General features: G+C 39.8%; 1 protein-coding gene across 32 annotated transcripts in view; it reads left to right on the top strand.

Annotated features, from left to right (window-relative positions):
* LOC122787386 (receptor-type tyrosine-protein phosphatase S-like) overlaps positions 1–25,606 on the top strand; it is a 3,272,784-nt gene that overhangs the window by 2,536,707 nt on the left and 710,471 nt on the right. For 21 of the 32 annotated variants that reach the window (XM_044054059.1, XM_044054057.1, XM_044054056.1 and 18 more), the window contains one exon: positions 12,524–12,829. The exons of the other annotated variants lie outside the window; for them this stretch is intronic. In XM_044054059.1, coding sequence (XP_043909994.1) covers positions 12,524–12,829 — 306 coding nt within the window. The remainder of the gene's footprint in view (positions 1–12,523; positions 12,830–25,606) is intronic. 32 annotated transcript variants of the gene reach the window in all.

Raw genomic sequence — 25,606 nt, 5'->3', positions numbered from 1 at the left:
ACAGGTGTACAACCATGCTCAAGGAAGGGGGGAACTTGATCTTCTGCAATGAACTGGTGGTATCTCCACCTGAAGAAATGATCAGGGAAATGAAAGATATGGTATAAGCTGGACTTGGAGACTGAAGTCCCTGAAAAAAAAAAGGGACTCATTGGTCTATTCCTTAAAGTTGCAGACGGGATAGTAGCAATGGAAATGAGATGGCCACTGGTCAGTAGTACTCATACTATTGTGACTGGCATTTTTGATTTGTTGCTGGCATATACCACAAGAACAGAGAGATTATTTCAGTCTGTTGGGAAACATGTCTATACATAATGTAAAGTTTGACAGGAAATGAGAAAGGTAGATGACCTGTGAGTCTACACTTAGGAAAAGCAGGAAAATCCTGCATTTGGAGAAGAAACAATGGGAGGATGAGAAAACCCTTCTGGTTTAAGATAGAAACATAACACATATTGTGTGTTAAAAGAAGGCTTCTGAAAGAGGGAAGGGGGACAGGATCATTAGAAGGTCTTTGAGTATGTCACAAAGTGTAATAGAACTTGACTAGTAGCCCTAGTGAAGGAAACAGCAAGGAGGAGGAGAGTTGATTTTGGAAGGTACAAGTTTTTCAGATAATCTGTATATATGGAACATTGGAAACAGGCAGAAGATAATCTGTAGGGGAAGGAAGCATGGCTGAAAATGTTTGCATATCAGGCGGAATTGTTAAATTAAGTTTTCACTTTTGCATTTGCATAACATTTGCAATATGGAGATCTCCATAAGAGGCAGTGGATGTATGGACAGGTACAAATTGGCAGATTAAAGAGCTAGGGTGAAAGCAGAGAAGGACCTCAAAAAGTGTTTAAAAGAAAAAAAAACTTAAGCACAAGGTCTGTATAAGATGCCTCCCAGGTGCAAATAGTTTGTAATAGTGACTATGATCAGTGGTAGGTTTATATAACCTCATTAGTAACTGCATTCATGACACAACACTGTAGGTTAGTGGTGAAAGTCAACTAGCATGTAGAGGCAAGGAAAAAGGTGCTTATAAGTCTTTCAGTCTGACTTCTGTCGAAGGATTCCTTTGATGGTAATGTAGAACATTCTCCATGGCCTAGTGGTGGACTTCGTGAGTCCTGGTTATCCTGATACGTCAGGAGGTAGCCAGTTCATCTTGATCTAGCTGTATGTGCGAATGAGTCACCATTGATGTAAACATGCAGAACCTTATGGATGTAGCATAGCTTTATTTTTGCTATGTTGTTAACACTGTACATGATAGAAAGTTGTTAGGAAAACTGAAGGGTATAGACCTGGGGCTAAATGTGTTAGGACGGATTTGAAACTGGTTGCATGTTTTAAAGCAAAGGATAGCATCTCATCGCTTTATATGTTGTGTCTTTATTTGATGGCCATCTCACCACAGACATAACATTTGAAAACAAGTAGACACTTCTTAGGAACAAAAAAACTGATACTGGACAAAGGCAGTAGAAGTCAAACTGAAAGGGAACCAATTTCTGATAATATAAGAATGTGAGCAAAGCACAGATGTCTGCATTACATACAGTACTTTCTACACTGTTTGCATTGATTAGGTGACAAGATAACAAAATGTGCAGAAATCTTCCATGGCAGTAGAAAGAAGAGGGGGTGATGTAATGTTATTAATATACTAGTAAAATAAAAAAGTGCTTCTGTGCAATCTCAGTATTTGATAGCAGAGATTTCTAGTTTGTGACCTATTGCAACATTTATTTTTAAAGAATATTCTGTAGGTACTACTTCTTGACCTACTAAGGAGGTGCACCAAAACCTACATTGTATAAAAAACATTAATTTGTACTGCCCTTCGATGACCCAGAGACATAGCTCCTGTTTCCAAAACATTTTTATAAAATTTCAGTGTACTCAGAAGTCAATACTCATTACTTTTTTTTTTCTAATCCAAATATTGTGCCAAAAGTGTACTTTGTACCATTTGATGTCTAGCTGCAGAAACATATTTAGCAGTGCCCTTCCCAAGCTTCAAATGTTCATTGTATATTATGATCTGATACATTGACATTCAGTGCTCCATACAGCTTCATCTTCTGTATTACCCAATACCTAGCTAGGCATACAGTTGTAAATGGATGAAGAGTCACTGTTACCTTATTAGACTGTATTTTGGGTGTTAAAAACAAAAATGAAAAGTTAGCACTCTGATAAAAATTCTGTTTTCTGTCATGTACCACTCTATATTGCAGGACACGTCTCTGCCTTAACTCTCTCTCTCTCTCTTCACTGTTAATATCCCCATAGATGCATGTTTGTTCAGTTATGAGGTGTGGGGAACTCTGTTATTCAGTTTGATGACCCCAGTAGAAATAAGTTTTTATAGTTTATTAGCAGAATTTAGCATTACTGTGTTTTTTTTTTTTTTGCTAGACCATTTCCATTCATTGTGGTGATGTGGGTTCTAAACAGTTTGAATTGCCCATGTTGATGTACATTACGTTTGCTTGGTTCCCCCTTAACTTAAACAGATATGTGGGTATAAACAACACTATAGGAAACAAATCAGTGTCTCTGTGATGTTCATGGGACTGAATGCTTTGCTGAACACTAGACAGTTGCAGACTTGATGAATTTACTCACAAACATGGGATTCCTGCTAATAGAGCTCTTTGAAGATTGCATTCCCACAGTCTGTTTTTGCCATTGCACAAACTTGCACACTTTCACACTACTGTCTGTGCTCACACAAACCTGGACACATTCACATATACACATGCACGCACATGCTACCAAGCAATGCACTACAAAGCATCTGTTAATTTTCCTTACTTCTGCTACTGCTGCTTGAGACAGTGTTGTGTACAGCAGTAAAATCCATTAAACTAAAGGTAAAGTATTTTACTTTTCTAATGAAATGAAAATCAGTCTTTTAACTTTTGAAATGCTCAGGAGATTTATATTTCACCCCATAAAAAGATCTAATGCTTGAAAATTGTTTTTTTTTTTTTTTTTTCCAGAAATGAGTTTTAAGATTATGGCATATATTATCTATTGTTTTAATTCATAGTGTATATGATGAGTAGAACACTCTAAATATATATTAAAAGGAAGCCCCATCTCTCTGTTCTTTAGGTAGCTTGGGTAGGTATTACAATTTCTTGACACTTACCATGTAAATTGCAAGGGTTTCATTCTTTTTTTTTAAATTATACAAATAAGTTGTATCCGCCACTTTCAACTGCTTAACTTTGCCTAAAAATTGTTTAACATCCAAAAAGATTATTATGTTTAACCTAAAACCACAGATCAGCTATTTTCTGCTCTGTGTTGTTCCTTTGTGTGCGGTGGTAATATATGATGCTTTGACACCAAAACCCTTCTAGCCTGGAAGGTCTCCAATCCTTACTCTGGTGAGCTTTTCTGTTTGCCTTTTATTCCTGTGCCATCTTTTTATTTATTTCTACACCCAATTGCATACCACAAACTCTTTATTTCATTATCCAGCAATCATTCCATCCATTGTTTTTCCAGTAACATGCTTTATCTTTTACAGTGTTATGGGGATGCCGGAGGGTATGCTGGGAACCAATGGAAAGTCATAGTGTGTAGAAGTAACTTGCTTATTCATCATGTAAACCAAATTGTTATCCCTCTTCATTCTGGCTGTTCTTTAAAAAGGCTGTCCATTGCCTGTACCACATCTTTCATAATCTTTTTATGCATAAATCTAAAATAAGGTATGCTTGAAAATCATTATCTTTAGTACCCCAAATTCAGGTGTTCCTGGCTCTCTCTTGCTAGCAATAATGCTAAATATTTTTCAGTTACATAACAGACACAGCCTATAAATGGTTTATCTCCCAGGCCCCTGCTTGTAATTGCTTCATCTCCAAACCCATGCTTAAAGTTATCAAGGGTACCAGAACTTGTCAGAGATTTGGGATGCATGGCTAGGCTTAGAAGGACCCCAGTGGTCATTAGCCTAGTACATACCTGTAAATGTAAGGTAGTAAAATCTGCAGAAAGTTCTAGTCTGTTCTGCCCCTCAAGCTCTTAATGTTGAAATACACAAAAGTAAAAGTTCTAAAAAGTTGCCAGATGGAGTATTCATGCTGTTACATTTTTGCAATGTAGTCAGATTTTATTGTAAAAATTAAAAAATTCTTCATCTTGATCCATTCTTGTATAATGTACATTCACAAAAGAGCACTACCTAGAAAAATTAACTTCCTCTGAGATTGTCTTTATAGGCCCGACATCTAAAGACTGTTATTATATTGTTTTTCCTGTATTGATCTTAATAATGACTTGTGATAATATAAATGTACAACAGTTTTTATATACATTTGTAATATACTTGAAAGTAATCTCTCAGAAAATCATACCACTTTCATTGTATCTGATTTACCTTTTTTATTATTTTTCTCATGCCCCTTTTAGGTCTTTGTGCATTCTGTCTCTATTACCAACTGTCAGTATGTCAAAATATTACTTTACTGTACCAGCTTAGAGGTAATGAGGCTCACATGCATCATAACCTCTGGCCACATTGACTTGATTAGTGGCCAAGGTGCAAGAGAGTGTGGCTAGGGAGTAAAGATTACATGGCATTAGTCTTTACTTTCCTGTGGGAGAATTATAGAAATCTCTTAAGTACCTGTTAGGTACAGCTTCTGCACTCACAGCCAGTGATAGTTTTAAAGTGATTTAATATTTTTTTAAATAATTTGATTTATATTACTTATTTTATAAAAGTACTTAACTGTTTTTCTTTGTAATCTACAGACTGTATTTTAATTCATTCAGTCGTTCTGCAGTACCCATGTATCTGAGTACTCACTGGTTTCAGTGACAGGAAACAAATCTTGTAGGTTGTCAGCATGTGTTGCAGGATATGTGCGTGCATGCATGTGGATACACTTGCATGCAGACATACGTACACTTGTGTGCAGTTTGGCTAAGTGTTAGTTTACCTACTACATGTCTTTGGGATGGGGGAGGAAACTGACCTAGCCAGCAAAATGCCGTACATGCAGACTCCTCACAGAAGACACCTGTTTGGAAACTGTACTGGAGAACCAGGTACTATGAGGTACGTACTGTGTACCTCACTTTTTCCAAAATACCATCATATTCCCTGTACATACATCAGTCCATTTATCTGTCCTTTTACTTTTTTAACTAACAAAACCATTACATATATATTCTTATAATATCATTTTGTCCCAATACCCCTTGCATTAATCATGCTGTTTTGCCTGTACTGCACTTAAATGCTAATTTATTCTTTCCAGTATCCAAATGCTTGTTTAAAACAATTGTCCTGTAGTCTGTGTTTTCTGTGAGTCTACTACAAGTCTCATGTTTTATATGCTTGTAATACACTTGCTTGCTGCCACTTGCTCTAACAGTGAAGTGCATGAACTCACATTAGCTTGCTGTACAGTAACTACTTAACTCCCATAGCCTCATCAGAACTATAACTTTAACTCTAAAACTCTTGTTCCCTCTCTAAACCTAAAACTCCAACCCCTCTCCCTAAACGTAAATTCCCTGATCGCTGAAAAACCCTAAAACTCCCTTCCCACTCCTTAATCATACTCCCGCCTGCTTGCCCAAGCTCATATTTGTGTTAAAGTATTAGGAGTGCTCCTTCCCCTTGTATGCTTCCCTGAATTCATATAGAAGTACAAGCATTAGCAACAGCCTACCCAAGCTACAAGACCATTGAGCTTGAGTCCATGGCTTTGAAACAGTGGGCTTCTAGCACTTGGGACTCAAGCACTTGTAGTACAACCATTTTCTGTAGCCTAGTAAAGCTCAAATTTAACTACTAACTTTTTTCTTTGTTTTCCATGTTATCTTTTTACTGTTGTCATATCTCATTAAATGTTTTATAAAATTGATGCTATTATGCAATGGCAGGCAAAACATAAATAAGCTTCTTTAGTGTCCATAGTCACATTTTGAAGTTTGAAACCTTTTTTGTTCCTGTAATTAATACGTAGGTGTAGATTCATAGATACTTACTAGGCTATTGATCTGTGAGGCTCTTAAGAAGCCTAGCCTTACATGCCCATGGTAGTTGGTAACCTTTATATTTTGCATGCAAATAACTCTGAGATGGGCTGAACAAGGGTATGTTAGGATGTTAATATATTTCCCCTATTCATTAGGGACAGGGGTGCTAAACAAGGAATGAATTTTCAGTTACCCAACCAGTCATCCAAATTACATTTGAATAGAGTAAGAGAAGTACTTTGCTTTATGTGGAGTGGAAGATGGTTCCATGGAAAAAGTAATGATAGTTATAGAACTAGCTGGTATAAAAAGATTTGTAAAGTATAGGAAAGCAGAAACGATGATGTCATTGTTTGTTAGTTACATTAGACCCAGACTTTGTCCCCCCAAACATCTTTATTAAATTTACACATGTGGCAAAGGCAATCTTTTATTTGTATAAATGAAAAACATACATAATGAAATCACTTTAGTTACAGTTTATATAACAAGACACAATTGAACCAACTATAAACCATCCAGTCATTGTCAGTTAAGCATTATGTAGCTTATTCAAATCCTGTCTCTTAAACCTCATTCCGGTTCTGCATATATTCCCACAATTCCCATTTTTTCATATGTAGTTTGCTCCTTCCCTTTTCTAAAAATCCCAATTCCAGTTGTTTTATTTCTGTTACTATATTTACTACTTCTAGTAAAGTTCGTCTAGACTTTGATTTCCATTTTCTAGTAATTGCTTTTTTTGGCAGCCATCATAATCGGACTCAGCAAGGCTTTACTATCTCTAGGCATTTCCGATTCTGTAACATATGTCAAAAAAATCATCTCCCCAGTCAGTCAAATCTGCTCACCCAGATTCTCCAATAGAGTGGTCCGCAGGGAATCCAAAAAGTCTGCCAGCTCATCACACTTTCAAATAACACGTTCCCAGATACCTCTTTCTTGCCCATCACACCTCCAACATTCGTTATCCACCTGAGGAAAAATTCTTTGGAGTCTACTTGGGGTATAAAAATACCTATGTAAGCACTACCTGGCAAAGATCCTAAATCGTCTAGACTTTGTTGCATATTTGGGAGATGTACATATTATCCCCCCATTGTCTCTTTGTGAATTGCTTATCCAATCTCTCTTCCCAATCCTTTCTAAGCTCCTCTGATTGATTCTTATAATTATCATGCAATATTTTATGTGCTTTACTAATTTTTCCTTTTTTAACAGCAGCTTCTGTTCTAGATTCTATTAAAAACTCTACCAGTGCTGTTCTTTCATTTAAGAGCCCCATTTCTTTCTCTTTGCCTATACTCTGATATCAATCCTTGATAGGGAAGGCAATCTTTAACCTACAGTCCAAATAAATTCATGCCTCTTCCCATTCTGTTACCTTTTTCTTACTAATTTATTGCTCCCAGTACCTTGGTTCCTTTGCCAGTTTTCTCCAATAAATTCCAGCCCCCTCTTGCCTATTATCTGTATCCCTGTTCACAGTCAACCTTATCGGCATAATCTCTTTTCTCCATTCTCGTGCTGGTTTGGTTTTTAGAATAATCCCTGCTGTTTTATGAATGTAATACTCTGCATGATTTTGATTGTTCTCCTTAAGAGACAGCATCCATAATCCTCATTAGACCCAAACGTCAGTATGGAATAACAATACAGAAACCTTATAAGAAAACAACCATGTGTAAATTGGAAAGAATATAGTTGAAATATAGTAAGGCTATTCATGGATGTGAAGTTTGTTATTATGAAAGACTAAAATATCTGAACTTGTACAGTGTCTCAGATGAGCAGACCTTATTTTGGTATGTAGGACATTTAGAAACAATTACCTATAGGAATGTTTAGGGTTATCAAAAAATAGTAGAGAAACATCAGACAACCTGTGTCGAAGATTCTATTGGAATGAGAATTGTACTAACTGGTTCTCTTACAGAGTAGCTGGTGCTTGAAATAGATTACCAAATTACATTAAAACAAGCACTAGCTTAAATATTTTAAGAACAGCCTGGGCACGTATGGCAATAACCGTTTTTGTATATTGGTAGGCTAGAAGGACATTATTGCCCATGTCTGAAATAATTATATGCATATATGGAGGTCTATGTTTACCCACTGAATGAAATCTTCATCGAATTGCTACTTGTCGAACACTAAACATCGAACATCCCGTTTATCGAATGGGCATATAATTGTAAGTAAAATCGACGAATATTTATAGTTGGCCAACATCGCAGACATCTGATGATGCTGTGAAGTAATACTGTAGAAAAACAATGTTTGTAAACAAACCTTCTCAAGTGCACACTACATGACATAAACTAAACAAAACCTTTTGTAAATTAGCCCTTTTCCCCACTGAAGTGCGATCTTGGAGTTGGTATATATAGTTGGGGAGGTGGGTTACAGCAGTTATATAGCAGGTTTCTATACAGGACAATAATATGGCAAATCTATATTAATAATATCAGCCCATTTAGTGTTACATTTACTTGTACTATGTGCTCTGTCCTTTTGTTTGACCAGGTATGACAGTTTGTTGATTTTACTTACGATGATATGCCTGTTCGATAAACGGGATGTTCGATGTTTAGTGTTCAAGTAGCCATTTGATGATTTTGTTCGAAGGGTAAACATGGACCTGCATGTATTTATAGAGGTGGTATTCTTTCTGATACAAACCTATGCCTCCAACATTTATTTATTTTGCAAAACATTTTGAGGTTCCTCAAATGATTGTTTATGATGCCATTGGACTTGCGAATGCATAGTAGGTTTGACAGAATAGGGTCTGTTGAAGCTCTATATGCAAGCCAGAGATCAGTAGCCTTTGTTACTGAGAAGACGGACAAGCCTTTGAGACAGTCTGCATTATTCTTTATGTTTTAGGCCCTTGATTTTTTTTTTTATTTATTTTTGAAAGCATTGTATCTTAATATTTATATGTTTGTGTATATACATATATCATTACCTTTCGACTTATTTTTGAATTGAGATTTACATATATCATTATCTTTCGACTTGTTTTCGCATTGAGATTTCTTCCACTTGTAACTAATGATGCCACTGTTCAGAAATATACCTATTTAAGTTAGTTTAACCTGTGTTGATTGCGTTGTACTTGCCCCAAAGTGCAAGTCTTTCCAATGTTACTGCAGTACTTTTTTACACAGTTTGCCCTTTAGCTATTCCTTGTTTTATGCATCTTATGTAACAATTGTGGGTTGTAAATCATTGATCATATATCTGTAGGTTCCATTGTTTTGGTCGATATGTTTAATTGATTGCTTTTCATTGACCATACAGATAGTTCAAAAGTGTGCGAGATCCACAATTCCAGTGTAAAGGAATACTCCTTTCTACTGGGATTGTGTGATCTTGGTTAGTATGTATAATTTGCAGTGGGTGTGGGAGGATGGTCAAGATTTAGATTTTCAAACTAGAGTGATCAATCTTCAGGCTGTTGAAATGTATCTTAGTCAACCAAAATACCAAGCCTGCAATGCATCACAAACCACTGTACACTGATTCAACAAATTAAATCACAAAAATGGGTTGTGGCAACTTTTGGTCAACACTTTATTTTCATTGTAAACAAGATGATCCATGCCCTAGATGGGCTTGGGGTCCTCCCTGGTTAGAACAGGGGATTTTCCACAGTTTCCCAATAAGAATTCCCTTAGTTATTGCCATCCTGGTATGGTCCTAATATGTTTCTGCCTTACTGAAAAGCTGAAAGTTTTGTGCACACATGCATAAGTTATTTCATGCTGGGGGTAGTAAATATTTGATTTTTTTAATTCGTTCGCATTTCAGAAATCCTTTTAGCTATTATTTTTCAGGTTGCGGAAATATGATATAGGCTTATAGTGATCCCAAGCAAGCCTATATAGAGCAGTCACTGAAGTAAGTTAATCTGTGGCATTTTAAAGGTTAAAAGGCTGGTTATTAAAAGAAAATCAGCAGGGTCATTCTAAGGCTTGGACAGTCAAAATAATCCCTTTTCACAGCTATTGTGAGGTAAGTAGTACTGGCTGTTCTTAAGCGTTTTCACATATGCAATCCAACCTACCAATAACTCTAACAAATGATACCATTTCCAAAAGTTGTACTAGTCTGACAGTTTGAAAAGTGTAGGACTTGCTGCTATTACAGGAACACGCAAACCCTCACTTGACAGAGGGCATAGTGGATTCCCAGGTAAAGATGTTGCAGAAGTGTCCACTTGTTAGTATTTAACTCTTGTTCTCTGAAATCTTGCTTATGATTGTGTTGTAGTTTTTTTTTAATTGTAATGCATTTTTAGCTTTCTGTGTGGCTTCAATCAGTTACTTAGGCAGCCTGGCATAACCCATTAATATGGGGATGTCCTGCCTCCACAGAAGTATGTGTGTGATGATAATACCCAAGGAGTCATATGATGGTAGGAATTATGCTAATATTCTAGGCTGATGGAAGACTTCTAAAACTCCACTGAGGGTTGGACCATAGAGGTAAAGAGTATTTCCTCCTGTACTGAAGGAGAGCAGTCTTCAGATGATATTTTTTCACTACTTTAAGTGATCTGCTGCCCTCCAGTAACCTAAGCATATAGCCAGGGCTTAGTCATTGCTACCATGATGCCACATGAGGGTAGCCTGCAGCTCTGCAGTTAGGCCTACAAAGAAGATTTTAATTTCCTTCTGTAGAGGACCTTTGGTGATGTGACATAAGCAATAGACATTCACTAAAATTCTTTTCTGATTTGTTTGTATGGAGTTAGTACTGCTAAATGTTGGGACTGTGAAAGTTAATTTATTGGCCTACTCATCCTCTAAAGAGGATCCAAGGAAAGGGCAATACAATTTTAGCTTAAAAGTCTACTTTCTATGGATGGCTGCCAGATCATTAAAACATTAATAAATTATTGTTGGCAGTGAGCATGTGTCCTGTTAGAGCAGCTTCCTCACTAATAAAATATTGTTCTGCAGAAACTGGTTGGATTGGATTGTGAAGTGCTGTAAATGTGTGTGTGTTCCTTCCCCATCCCCTTCCAATTCCTAATGTGGCCCAAACTGAGATATTCTTAAGAGCTACAGCAGTGCCTTGGGGGTGCTGGTTTCATGTATGCATGCATTACAGTGCTGTAGAGAGAGACTGCCATCTGTTTTTTTAAAAGTAGTGCAGCTTGTGCAACAATGTGTTGAGGCATTAAAACACTAACAATAATCAATGCTGTATTACATTCCTGAGCAAATCATTGCAACTGTTTTGGTATCCAGTCTACACAGAATGCTCAGTTTTTTTCTAGTGTTCTGAAGTGTATGTGAGGCTGGTAATTAGGAAGCAGTCTAGTATAACTGACCTTTGGTTTAGTCTACCAGATACAAGACAGCACATAGAAACCACTAACCTTAGTACTGATGGGCTCTGACTCATCTGTGCTGTCGTTCATTACTTCAACCATTTTAGGCATAGGATGGCAAGGGCAGGTAAGGTCAGACTGAACTGTACAGCCTAGTTAGCTGAAGCAGAGCTAAAATATTTGCTCCAAAATAACCTTTGTTTGTGTCAGTTGCCTTGTCAGGAGGCAGTCCAACCATGTACATCTCATTAGATTGTGCAGATAATTTTTCTTTTTAACTCCAAACATAAACAGAAAAGTCCTACCTAGAGATGTAAAGTATGAAAGTTATATTTCATTCAGTTCAGTCTGACCTGTTGTCACATATGTGCATATTGGTAAGAAAGTCTAAAAGTTAAATTTGAAGAACTGCAGGTACGTATGGAATAAGAGTTATGGTGGATTATTTTTAATTTTACATTTTAAGTTAAATTTGTTTTGTTTTTTTCTTTTAAATTTCCCAAATTAATGTTGTTTTGATTGATTTTTAATTACTCTATCAATGAGTCAGGAGTTCTAAGCACATCACCCTTTTGTCTGTATATGTGTCCTCTGATATGCATCCTTTCCCAGCTTTGTTAGCCATCTTATTGATTTAAAGTTGTCCAATACTGGTGAGATAAAGACATGAAAAGCATAACCTGACACCTGTCCACGTTTGGCAAATTCTTAAAATTGTTTTTGGTCAGTCCTCCTAATGAACTTTGTAAATGCAGCAGCTCAGATAGCAAAACTTTTATCTGAGTGGCGACCTTATTTATTACATGGGTTTTGCTAGAATAAAATGTTCTCTGGTGTATTCCGTCAATTTGGTCTTAATTGACAAAGATAAGTAGTAACACATTATTTGGATCAATTGTGTTAATAGTCTTAATTTCTTGGGGAGGGGGACATAACTATGCATGTTTATTTTTTAATTTAAATCTGTTTTGGCTTAAAACTCCTGGCTATATTTAATTTGTTTGCTTTTGGAAACCCCCTTGTTTAGTTTTACTTTTTTTATAATTTATTTTTATTTCCTAATCCAAACGTTTGGGTAGTTCCTTTCTTTTTTTATCATTTTGTTTTTTTATCTCTCCCATCTTTTCTTTTCATCCTTTCCTACCTGCATCCATCCTTTCCTACCATTAGAGCCATCTGCCCCCCCTCAAGATGTAAAGTGCACCAGTTCCAGTTCTACCACAATAATGGTAAGTTGGCGTCCACCGCCAGCAGAGAATCAAAATGGTGTGCTGGTTGGATACAGTGTGCGATATCGGCCGCTTCAAGGGGAAGATAGACTTTTACAGGAAGTGAAAGATATTCCACCACAGACTAATCAGATACTGCTGGAGAATTTACAGAAATGGACTGAATACCAAGTGACAGCGATGGCACACACGCAAGTTGGACCAGGACCCGAAAGTCTGCCAATAGTAGTTCGGACTGATGAAGATGGTATGTATTGAAACATTGTTAAGATGCTTTCTTTGTGAATGTCTTCAACTGTCTAATTATATTTCCTTCATTGTATAGCTTTGAGACCATGATGGTTTCACCAAATGGTGACTGGCCTTAAATCTGACCTGAAAGTGTAGACTCGTAGCATGATGTAGCTCTGTAAGCCTTTTGTATGGCTGTTCTTATGCACACTTCTTCCAAAGAGAAGAAAGTAAACCTCCAGTGACCTTGATGTGTCAGTGCTAATGTTGAACCACTCAACAGCCATCCAGCTTCATTGCTGCAAGTGAAACAGATGTGTCCCAGAAACCTCCAGTATTGTATTGTTCACCATGTTCATTGTTGGGCGGCAGCCACTGTGTACATGGAAAAAGAATATTTCTTCCCCACTGGTATCCACTCACAGGTGGAAGTCTTTATCTTTCCTTAAATGTTAATGTTTTAAATTTGTCATTGTAGAATTTCTTAACTGGCTTGTACAGAAAAATCATGCATGCTGTTGTGTTTTTTTCAACATTGTATAAAGTGTCAGACTGCAGATTATTACCCCAAAAACAATGTCATTTCATGCAACTATAACATTTTTAATTCCTGTGATTCCATTCTGTATGTTTGCTGTTGGTATCTGTGTGACTAACAGGTTTTTAGCACAAGAGTTCTCAAAGTTGTAAAATAAAATTGAAACTTATGTAATGAAATAATGAAGGTGGTAAACTATTAGGTGTTTTGCCAACAGTTGTCAGGTCCATCAGAGTTTACCTGGTGCATACAAGTATCCCAAAGTAATACGTAAAATACCAGAAGAGAATAGTGCTTTCATTGCATGACATTAATACATACAGCTGAGAGGTACCTGGCACTAACAATTTTCGGCCTGTCAGTAACAATTCTCTATTATGACATGAAGTAATTGGGCTATGATTCTTTGTTAAATCATTAAATTAATTGGATTATCAGGAACAAGTAAGCTGTGCAAGTAACATTGCTAATGTGTTTGGTTGAGTCACACAGAGCACCATCTCATCTGTTACACTGGTATAAAGTCTGCTGTTTTGTTGCACTTGAAACAAGTATTCTCTCGGGTGCCTTCTCAAAGATTCTTTGTGTGCTTGGGTGAGTGGGGAGCAAGTCTTATTTGATATCACTAGAAGAAAATTTTATAGGAGATAGAAAAAATAAGCAACTTCAGGTAGACAGACTTCAATGGTTAAGTTGTGTGAGGAAAAATCAAAGGCATCTGCAGAGCTGCTACATCAGGCCCTTGAAGCAGCTAAAATATCTTTCTAGATGGAGTGGTGAAACTAGGGACTCAGGCATGAAATTAAGGCATGGTTAATTTTATGGCAACTATTTAAAATGTCAGGACTCGCTAAAGCTGACTAAACATATACTAAGCACAAATGGCAATTTCTCTGAATATTTTACCTATGATATGATGATTTCTAACAGCTTTATATATGTTTGGGGGGGTGCAAGGGGGCAAAAAACAAGTTTAAAAGAGAAGAGCAATGTTTGATATTCACTCTTCTGCATTTTCAGTTTTTTTTTTCTTTTGGCGTGTCGGCACAAGGCATTACAAGTGCTGGCATTTCGATAGGGAGCCAATTTTTATATCTACATAAATATAAATATCATTCTAGATGGAATGGTGAGATCCAGGGGGGTTTAGGTATTTTGTCATTTAATTATGGTGTGGCTGATTTTAGTATATAAATAAATAAGTAGGTAAAGACGTATTGGAAAATGGAACCCTTCCGTGGTGGCCACTTGAGATCATTCTTCAGTAATATGTAATGAGTTCTGATAGATGCAGTGAATACTATTGCTGTTTGCTAGTAGGTGGAAACTGAGGAAGTGGTGTTATGTGAGTGTTAGGGCAGCAAGTAAAGGCACTGGACAGGAGTAAAAGGGTGAACACTTGGTTATTCCATTGTGCAACTTGGGTGTGCTTTTGGTCTGAGAATGACCCCTGCCTCACCATTGGAACTCATGAGTGGTGTACTCCACTCCTTATTCTTCCTATGGTAAGCTGTGGTAGGGAGAAAGCCCATATAGTGCCCAGGTAGAAAACTGGCTGTAGTGGATGACTAGTAGGTTAATCTGAACAAACTGCTCTTTGATGAAGTATAATAAAGAGTAATTAAATGGAAAATTCAAGCGCGTGGAAACACACTAATGTTTAAGCCTTCTGCTCATCTCATATCTTGGCAGAGTTGTTATATGGTACTGCTACCCAGTTTGGTGCTACGACTAACTCTAAATACTGACTGGAAACATCCAAACTATGTTAAGTTGGAGTATACATCTTGGGCTGTTGCACAGTAAACTTCTCTAAGAAGGATAGAGTTCTGAAACAGACTGACAGCACAGAAGATTAAGGCTATGAACTGTTAACAAGCTACTTCCTGGAAGTCACTTAACCAGGCAGAACTTTGGGTCAGTCTGGGATTTGGGTCAGGCTCCTTAATGGTGTCCTGGACTGCATGCCTCATAACTCCCTATAAACCATTCATAGGTACATCAAGGAACAGATAGTTTTTGTAAAGGAGCTAAATCAATATTCACTGCGTAAAGGGATACACCTTTTATAATGAATCACTAATTTGCTCTAGAAACAACTTTACAAACAGATCTTAGTGTGAAGACATATTTGACTTATTTGCTGAATCCCTTGTAAACTCTTAAGTCACTTTCTACATATATTTTGTGGTGTTAGCACAAAGTGTTTCCTTTGTTCTGAGATGAATTTTTTTATTTAAACATTTGAGGGTGGCACAGTGGCTCAGCAGATAGTGTTGTTGCTTCACATCAAGAGGTTCCCTGGTTTGATTCTCAGCTGGGGTGCCTTTAGTGTGGAGTCTGCGTGTTCTCCCTGTGTTCATGTCGATTTCCTCCCACATTCCAAAGACATGTAGTAGGTGGATTGGACACTCTAAATTGGCCATAGGTGTGAGTGAAGAACTATCGTGGCAGAACCAGCTACCTGGTGGTGTAAACCTTGGCTCTAGATGATTGTCACTGTGAAGTGATACCCCAACCCCATGTGCAAAAATGGGAAAAGGGGTTGTGGATAGATTTGCTGTTATTCTATTTGTTTTGTATGATTAAAAAGGCTTAACATTTTTTGTTTCAAAGAAGTTTTCTTCCTCTCAACACAGGTTTCATCTATTTCTTTATGTTGTCTCTCTCTCTCCGAAATTGATATGAACAAGGAACACTTTTCACTGAGTCTTTTTTAATCTGGCTAGAAAGAACATTTCCAGAGTGGAAGTAGGATACACGGAAAATCTGAAGTGCAATTGATGGGCTATTATCAATGTGGAGTAGGCTTTAGTCAAGTGAATTTAATTTGACTAAGAGGACATTTTCTTTGGATTCAGAAAATGATTTACCATCATTCAGAATTGGCGAGACTTTTGGGGCCCCATTACAAAAGAGTTGCTGTCAGTGTAAGTGACTGACTTCAGTGAATAAGGTCTATTTCTAAACAGGCTAAACTCCGGGCCAGATTATAAAATACCCGCTCTCATGCTGCTGTCAATGTAAGTGGTCACTTAAACTGACAGCAAGTCTTTTGGAAGTAGGCCCTTGATGTTTTTATTGACTACATTGTATGCACTGGGATTTAGTTTATAAATGTGTTGGACTAAACTGTTACAATTTTGTTATGTGGTAGCCTTTTTTATAAGTACATTGTGTTGAAATGGAACCAGTTGTCAGAATTGTTCTAGCTGATTCTGAGGCAATTTATTGAAGGTTATAGCCGGCCAGAATCTTAGTCATATTTTTTAGTGGGGACTTTAAATTTCGTGCAGTGCATTTTCTAATAATTTTAAAGATAATGGTGGATGAATATTGATTACACCTAACTGAACTTTTATTTGATTTCCACTAACCATTAGTGTAAGTAACAAGTTGGAAGCAGCAGCTTCTCTAAGATGTTCTTCATGATTAGTTTGGTTTGAATGTATTAGTTTTCATTGTTGGCAGTAGGATCCCACATCCAGTTCTTAATAAGAGGCATATTATTTATGTATGAGGAAGTCACATGTTCTAATACTGTCAAATAGGATATCATCATCCTCTGTAACAGTCACGGTATGCAACTGTTCCTGCTTTATTAGATATATAGTGTTGCCCACTTACTCTTGGTACTTCCAGTATTTAGTAAAGTTATTTTCAAACCTTTGTTGTTATTAGAGATACTGGAAGCTATAATGGAGTGTTGGTATGACTGAGGTCAAGGGCTTTGTTTAATATTTTCTGCACATAGTAGCTTTAATAGATTAAAATAGAAGTAATGGAACATTTTTAAATATTTTTTAAGAAGTCAACCCTTTGACATAGATGCAGGTTGCTCTTTTCTGGTAATAGTGACGCAGGATGAAATAGCAGATGTTATGTATTCCAATCTCACCTACATTCTTACTCGCGGGTTCGGAGCCGAATATCGGCTCCGACTCGGCCAACTTTTATTTACTAGCTCAAAGTCTCCCATTGGCTGGGCCAAGCAGGTATCCCATGCTGCACTGCTCCATAACCCCAGATCTCGTTTGCCGCTCGTGTAGCTAAGAACCAAACAACTGCGTGTACAACAAACGTAACAAAAAGACCAAAGGGTGGGTTTCACAAATGTATCCGAGGTGGAGGACTCAAAAAATAATAAAAATAGTCCACACGAAGTGTTCGTAAAGTGAAAATAGATTTGTAGCAGATAAATCCACAGGAATCCTCGTAGGGTAAAGTTGTTTATTGCACGCAAGTTCCACTGCCCGAACTTCTTCAGACAGGATGTAGTTCAATTCAAATATCCTATTTAAATACTTAAATACACGCAATTAATTAATTAGACCAATTCCTAAATAATTCAGTGTATTCAACAAATAGACCATAATCAACTGAATCAACTAGCTGGATAAAATAACCTAATTCAATATGCAGGGAACATCCAGTAACCAAAAATTACACATACAAGTACGAACTAGTATGAACATAATACATAATACATAGTACAAACCCTTTTCCTTTTAGAAATAAACTTATTTAAACGTCCAAATGTTAAAAAGTCATAATAATGAAAAAATTAAATGAAAAAATTAACACATTTAAAACGTTTAAAATATTTATAACGTTAAGAACATTTATAACATAACCTAATTTAAAAAGTATATGTATATATAACATAACTAGTTTTAAAAAACTAATTCTACCCTTTAATAAACTCTACCTTAATAAAATCACTGTATTCAATATGTGTTAACCTGTTCGGTGTATATACATAGTGTATTTAAAACTAACCTACTTTCTACTACTGAACTAATGTAATAGTAAAAGACATAATAAACTAAAACTAAAAAGTCTACTAGAATATAGCGACAGTAATAGAAACAGGGAAAGTGTCAACTCCCTATTTGGGCACATATGATGTTACATTACCTAGGGGGCTAATTTACACCTTATAAAAATTTTTTCACATGGAATTCGCACATAAGAAATAATTTATCTCCATAGACTGTTCAATTTTAATAAGCACATAATCGAACAAGCCTCATTAAGGCCGGGAGTTTTATGTGCCACCAAACGTAACTGCCAACTGAGTTCTTTCTTTTCCAGTTGGAGCCTAAACAAGTTGTCATTACAAAAATTATGATTGTCAGTCTGTATCTGGTGTAGCTAGGACGTGGGCTTGCTTGGCTGTGGCTAAGTACCTTCTTTTTTCAATTTCTCTTGAGAAATTTGCTAGTTGTTCAACCACAAAAGCTATTTTAATAGCTATTCTTGTTGCATGTTTGTAGTGTTTTTTGTTTGTGTAGTTGGTATCCCTAACTGTTCCGGTGGGCTAGGCCCGTTTTACTTAGAGGACCTAGTCCTCCTTTCTGTGTGTAGTGTTCCGTTTCCTTTTTGTGGAAGACTTCTGTTAGTGTATATTTGGATAAATGTGTTCTGCTTATTAAGTAGTGTGTTGTGAGTTAGTAAGGAACCGTTTTACTTGGAGGTTCTTTGGTTGCCTTGTGTAGTCTGATCAGTAGTTTTCCCGCCTTTACTGTTTTTACAGCTAGGTTGTTTTCAGTGGTCTGCTTGTGCAAGATGTCTAAGGATCAGAAGGAACATAAACCTTCCGGTTTTAAAAAATGTTCCAAGTGTAGTTACAAAATGTCCATTACGGATGGCCATTCTGTATGTGTTTACTGCCTAGGAGCAATTCATTTGCAAGAGTTTTGTAGCTTCTGTCACGCCTTCAGTCCGAGGGTGCTCCAGGAGAGGAAACATGAACTAATATTGAAGGGACTCCAAACCTTCGATTGAGGAGCCTTTAGACTCGACTTCTAGTTCTCAGTCCAAGTCTAAAACTTCGAAGGCGAACAAGAGATCTCCGGCTCCGTCTGTCTCCTCGGAGCCCCCGGAGAAATTTCTAAACTTGATTCTACCTCCTCTGTCCTCGGGGCCACAAGAGGTATCTTTAATACTGGAATCGGCGTCAGCTCCTATTTTACTGGAACCCATTCGGAGCCGGTCGCCCAGTGTTAGGCATGGTTCTCCTGAGAGGAGATCCCAATCTCCCTCCCTGTCCTCCAAATCCTCCAGACTTTCTGATTTGGATGTCGATAGGGTGGTACAGAGGCTCCTGCAGTCGTCGGTGTTGGCAAAATTATTCTCGGCTCCGACCCAGTCAGCTCCGGGCTCCGACCCAGTCAGCTCCGGAGCCCGTCCCGATGCTTGTGTCGATGGTTCCTCCTCTGAGCACTTTCTTGTCTTCGGAGCCAGAGTGCTCCGCTCCAAGTGATGTTCCCGCACCAGCTCCGATACCCCTCAAGGGTTTATCGGTGCTGACGTCAGCTCCGACCCAGTCGGCTCCGTCCACAGGGTTTGGCACTCGGGTTTTCTCAGTCGGGCCCATGGGGGATACTCCGGGACACCTGTTGGTTCCGAGCCTCCCTCTCGTCGCATCGGCTCAGGGGACCCCAACTCCAGTCATAGTCTTGGAGAACGGTCGGTCCTCAGATTCGGGGGGACCCGCCTTCGAGGCCATGTGGAGCGCACTGGCCAGATCGTCAGTTACATCACCCGGATCAGTCATTCCATCCCCTTCCACCTCGGCTAGAGCCTCTGACGTCCCCCTATCCAGAGATGGTGGAGCCCAAAGGTCTGGAGATACCCTCGTGAGCGGTCCCCAACTTTCTGAGGGCCCCTCAGAGTCTGTGCCTGAGGAGCCCCTAGAAAGAAGTCGTGCAAGAGGAAGCACATAGACTCCCAGGACGAGTCTCTCACTTCTGATACTGACCTCAAGAAGTCCAAAGGGTCCCCCAAGTTGTCCTCTGATGACGTCTCTTTCTCCGACATCCTGGAGATATTGAGACAGAGAGGCGAATGGCTGTCCAAAACCCCCTCTGAGGAGTCGGTATTCCTCAAGGCCTTTGGTGCTCAACCCTCCGCCTCCTGGGTGTCTCCACCCTTCGACAAGCTCTTGGATTTAATTTGTCGAAGGGTGTGGAAAATTCCTGATTCGGTGGAACCTGTACCCAGAAGGCCAAATAAGTTTCTTTCTGCCCCCCCCCCCGGGAAAGAGTTTCTGTCCAAAGGGGTTTCTGTAGATGCCATGGTGGTGGCGGCAGCCACACAGCAGGAAGTAGCCGAGTCTTCTTCCTACATCCATCCTCCTAACAAGGAGTCTAGGAACATAAACCGGTATGGGAAGCATACCCTCTCTTCAGTGACCTTCACCCTACAGTCACTGAACTACCTCTGTCATTTTACTCTGCTCCAGAGAGATCTCCTCAAGGAGTTAGGAGATACTCTAGCGGGCAACGTACCTGAGGCGATAGCACACACGGTTAACGCCCAGGTGTCTACCCTCAATTCTGTTGTCAACTCGTCCATGAGGCTCATGTCGTATGCAGCCGAGGGGGCGAGAAGGGCAACCAGTTCGGGAGTAGCCCTCAGGAGGCAAGCCTGGATGTGCCTGTGTCATTTCGTGGAGGCCTTCAAGTCTTCCTTCACTGACCCTCCTTTTGATGGGTCCTCGTTCTTTGGGACCAAAGTGAGAGACACCCTCACCAGATGCGAGCAAGAGGGAAAGACCCTGTCTGCTGTAGGGGTCCATTTTTCCCTTCCCTCGAGGCCTTACCCCAAGGCTCAGAGGGGAGGGAAGATGTGGTTCAAGAAATCGCAGAAGTTTTTCCCCGCCGCACAAGGTGAGCCCCCCTCCAGAGGCAGAGGAGGGGGGGGTTATTGTGGAAGACGCCCCCCTCCAGAGGCAGAGGAGGCCCCCGCAACTCGGGAGACTGTGATTCCTTTCGCGGTTCTTCCTACCATCGTTCCTGATGTGTTGCCCAACTGTGCTATTCCGGAGTCAGTCGGGGGCCGCATATCGTTGTACCCAGAAGCCTGGGAAAGCATCACCCAGGATCGATGGGTATTAAGAATAGTTTCCGTAGATTATGCCATCCCTTTTTCATCAGATCCCCCTCCAGTCAGGAGAATCTCAGACGTTCCACCCAGTCAAAGGGATCATGCTGCATTAGAGGTTTCAAAGCTGCTAAAGAAGGGAGTCATCCAACCTGTCCCCTCAGACCAAATTGGATTAGGGACTTAAGATTCTTTTTGGTGCCAAAAAGAACAGGGGACCTGAGACCCATTCTAGATCTCAGCAGATTAAACCACTACATTCTGAAGTCCAAGTTCCGAATGGTCAACCTTCAGTGGAAAAAGAAGTATGGATGTGCTCCATCGACCTCAAGGATGCTTACTATCATATCAAAATGGACAGGGCATCCAGGAGGCACCTACGCTTCCGGCTAGGAGCCAATCATTTTCAATTTCATGCCCTGCCCTTTGGTCTCACCACAGCCCCCAGGGTGTTCACCAAGTGTTTGGTGCTGGTGACAGCTCACCTGAGACGTCAAGGATTCCAAGTGTTTCTGTACCTGGATGACTGGCTCCTCACCGCCCCCACCAGGCATCTACTCATCCGAGCCAGAGACACTACCATTATCCTCTGTCAATGACTAGGAATAACATTGAACTGGGAAAAATCTGCCTTGCTGCCCTCACAGTGTGTCACGTTTATAGGCACAGAGCTAGACACCGTTCAAATGCGGATCTTCTTGCCGCATGACAGGATCAGAGTATTACAGAATCAGGTTCACGCTTTATTACCCCTCAGGAAAGTACAGGCGAGATGGGTTCTTCAGCTTCTGGGCACCATGGCAGCTACCATTATTTTAGTGCCTCTAGCGAGATTACACATGAAGCTTCTTCAATGGCTTCTCTTTGCCCAATGGTCTCTCCAAAAACTCCCCCTTTCCCACCAGATCCTACTCACGGACCGATGCAAACAGGATCTCGGTTGGTGGCTGTGCTCCACCAGTCTGGACGAGGGGAAACCATTTGTTCCTCAGTCATCTGTCGCCACTGTGACCACGGACACCTCCCAGATTGGGGAGGGGGGGCATTACCTTGGCAGGACGGTCCAAGGCATGTGGCAAGATCACGAGGTACATCTGCACATCAATGTCTTAGAGATGAGAGCGGTGTTACTGGCGTTGCGGGCACTTCAGAGTTCTCTTCCTCTGGGGATGATTGCAATACACTCGGACAACATGCCCGTTGTGTGGTATCTAAACAAACAAGGAGGAACCAGATCTTGCCCCCTGTGCAGAGAGGCTGTGCGAGTGTGGCAGTGGGCAGTGTCTTCCCAACGTTTTCTAGTGGCAACGCACATTCCGGGGAAGGCCAATTGTGATAGCAGACAGGCTGAGCAGAGCTATTCTGATGCATTACGAGTGGTCCCTGAATCGTCTGGTTGCAGAACAGATTTTCAGCAGGTGGGGTCAGCCTTGCTGCGATCTTTTTGCCAATCCCCTCAATGCCAAATGCAGCAACTACTTCACCCTGATCCCCCCACAGGGGGAGTCACCCAGGGACGCTCTAGTCCACAATTGGCCCTCTGGTCTGCTCTATGCTTTCCCTCCGTTTCCTCTGTTACCAAGAGTGATTCAGAAAGCCATATCCTTGGGAAGCAAGATGATTCTAATTGCCACACACTGGCCTCGCCACATCTGGTTCTCCTTTCTCCATCCATTCGCTGTGGACAGTCCTTGGATTCTGGACCCAGTACCAGACCTACTGACACACATATCGGGACAGTTCCATCCCTCCCTGTGGACCCTCAGGTTGACAGCCTGGCTACTCCACTTCCGTTGTTAGTCAGACTTCATCGTTTTTCGCCTGAGGTGGTGCACATTTTATCCTCTTCTCATAAGTCTTCGACTAGGAAGATTTATTCCAGCAAATGGAAGAGATTCTCTGTTTGGGCTCATGCCCAAGGAATTGACCCTTACACAGCCCCAGTTGCTGCTGTTTTTGATTTCTTATCCATGCTCTTTCAGCAGGGCTCTGCGCCCGCTACTATTAAAGTCTAGCTGGCGGCTATTTCAAACTTTCATACCTCCTATGAGCCTTCCCTTATGGCTCATAAACTCTGTAAGGCCTTTCTAAAGGGCACCTTATTACTCCGGTCTCCTGTGTCAGAACCTGTCATGCCCTGGGATCTAAACTTTGTTTTGCAAGCCCTTACTTCCCCACCTTTCGAGCCAGCTGCCACCTGTGAATTAAAGTTTTTGTCCTGGAAGACAGCTTTCCTAATAGCCATCACATCAGCCAGACGGGTGTCAGAGATTCAAGCTCTTTCCATCAAACCCCCGTATTTAATTTTTCATAAAGACAGAGTTTCTCTTAGACCTAATCCGTCCTTTCTTCCCAAAGTAACATCTACTGTGAATCTCAATCGGTCTATTGAGCTGCCAGTGTTCTTCCCTCAATTCTCGAACAAGGCAGAGTTTAGATTTCATCAACTGGATGTGCACAGACAATTACGATTCTATCTACACAGGACCAAACACCTACGAAAATCTGACCAATTGTTTTCCTTTTCAGAAAATAGAGCGGGTTCCCCTATTTCCAAGGTTACCATTTCCAGATGGATTTCGAATTGTATTTCCTTTATTTATTCTTCAGTGGGAAAAAATCTACCGTTCCCCGTCAAGGCTCACTCTACTAGGGCTGTTTCTGCATCTATGGCATACCATGCCAGACTATCTTTGGATGATATTTGTGCTGCAGCCACGTGGGCTTCCCTGCACACCTTTATTACTCATTACAAACTGGATGTGGCTTCTAGGGGCCGGGCTTCCTTTGGTTCCACAGTCCTCAGGAGTATCTTCCTTTGAGCCTCCCAGGATAGAGGTGCTGGGGACACTGTCCCGCGAGTAAGAATGTAGGCAAGATTGGACTACATAACATCAAGAAGTTATGTACTCACCATAACATTCGATGTATGTAGTCCATCTCGCCTCACATTCTTACGTACCCTCCCACCTGCCCCCTTCCTGGAGGATCTGGAGGTTGGGATTGGTGCTAGAGTACCCTTCAATGGTAGTTTGTTTTTTCTTATTCCCCTTGATAGTGTTCTACCTTATTAGATTGTTGTTATGCATGAGGTGTGATTGTTGGATTCGCAGCAAACTAAATCTGGGGTTATGGAGCAGTGCAGCATGGGATACCTGCTTGGCCCAGCCAATGGTAGACTTCGAGCTAGTAAATAAAAGTTGGCTGAGTCAGAGCCGATATCCGGCTCCCAACCCATGAGTAAGAATGTGAGGCGAGATGGACTACATACATCGAACGTTATGATGAGCACATAACTTCTTGTTTACAGAGAAAGCAGCAAGTTGGAGGGGAAGAAGCAACAGCACCAGTAATAGCATCAGGTGGATTTTTCTTGTTAGGAGACATCTTGTTCCATCCACTTATGAAATGTGCATCCGTAATCACTTGCCGCCTGCCCTTTGCTAAGCAGTTCAAAAAAGAGGCAGATTTTGTCTTTTATCAGTTGCTTGAGGCAGTGTCCATTGCAACACCAACATGACCAGTGGATTAGAGATGGTATCAAGGGGGTACTGCACAGAGGTTTGCAACTGTTCTGACCTAGGATGTATCCCCCTTTACACCAAATGGACAACTTGGACTGACAACCATAGTTAAAATATTTTGCACAGTCAGGAAATAAAACCTATACCAGAAGTAGTAAGTAGGACAATATTTTGTTAGGTTTCTTCAGGGTTCCAAAGAAAGAGAATTAATGAAGACCCGTCCTTGACCTGTCAGATTACTGTAATAATTTTTATGAAATTAAATGATTTTTTTTTTGATGAACCAACTGAAATGTTCTCTGACATAGTTATCCAAACAAAGCATATTTAAATGTAGTTTAAGTACTGCTGCATATTCATTTAATTTGCATGTCCTAGGTATTCTTTTCCTCCTCCTAGTACTAATTCTGTATAGTAATTACAGATGACAAAATTACAAAGTCTTTCTCAGTTTTTGTTATGCATCTTCTTATATGTAACTTGGATAGAATTTGTAGAGTCTTCTTGCTATTTCCATTGCCTGAATACTCTTGCTAAATACCAAGGCCACATCCAAACTAGGTCTGTTGTGGATCAGTACATTACCCCCTCTCAAGTTGTAAGTAATTAAATTAAATGTGAGCAACTTTATAAAAACAGTTTATTTTGATAGCTCTGCAGACCTTTATATGCCCTTGTATTCACTATAGAACCATAGTCTTGCATGAGGTTACTATGGTTCATTGTTGGGAACTCTCATTTTCAAATTACTTTCTTGCCTTTTAATTTTTCTACCCCACATAATGTCTGCTTGAAAGGATTAGTACCTGTATTTGTGTCCCCACAAAATGAAAGGGAATACATA

Source organism: Protopterus annectens, chromosome 13.part0, assembly GCF_019279795.1.
Source record: "Protopterus annectens isolate FY-2018-M chromosome 13.part0, PAN1.0, whole genome shotgun sequence".
Classification (NCBI taxonomy): domain Eukaryota; kingdom Metazoa; phylum Chordata; order Ceratodontiformes; family Protopteridae; genus Protopterus; species Protopterus annectens.
The sequence above is the reverse complement of the archived record's forward strand: the minus strand, read 5'-3'. Positions and strand labels throughout refer to the sequence as shown.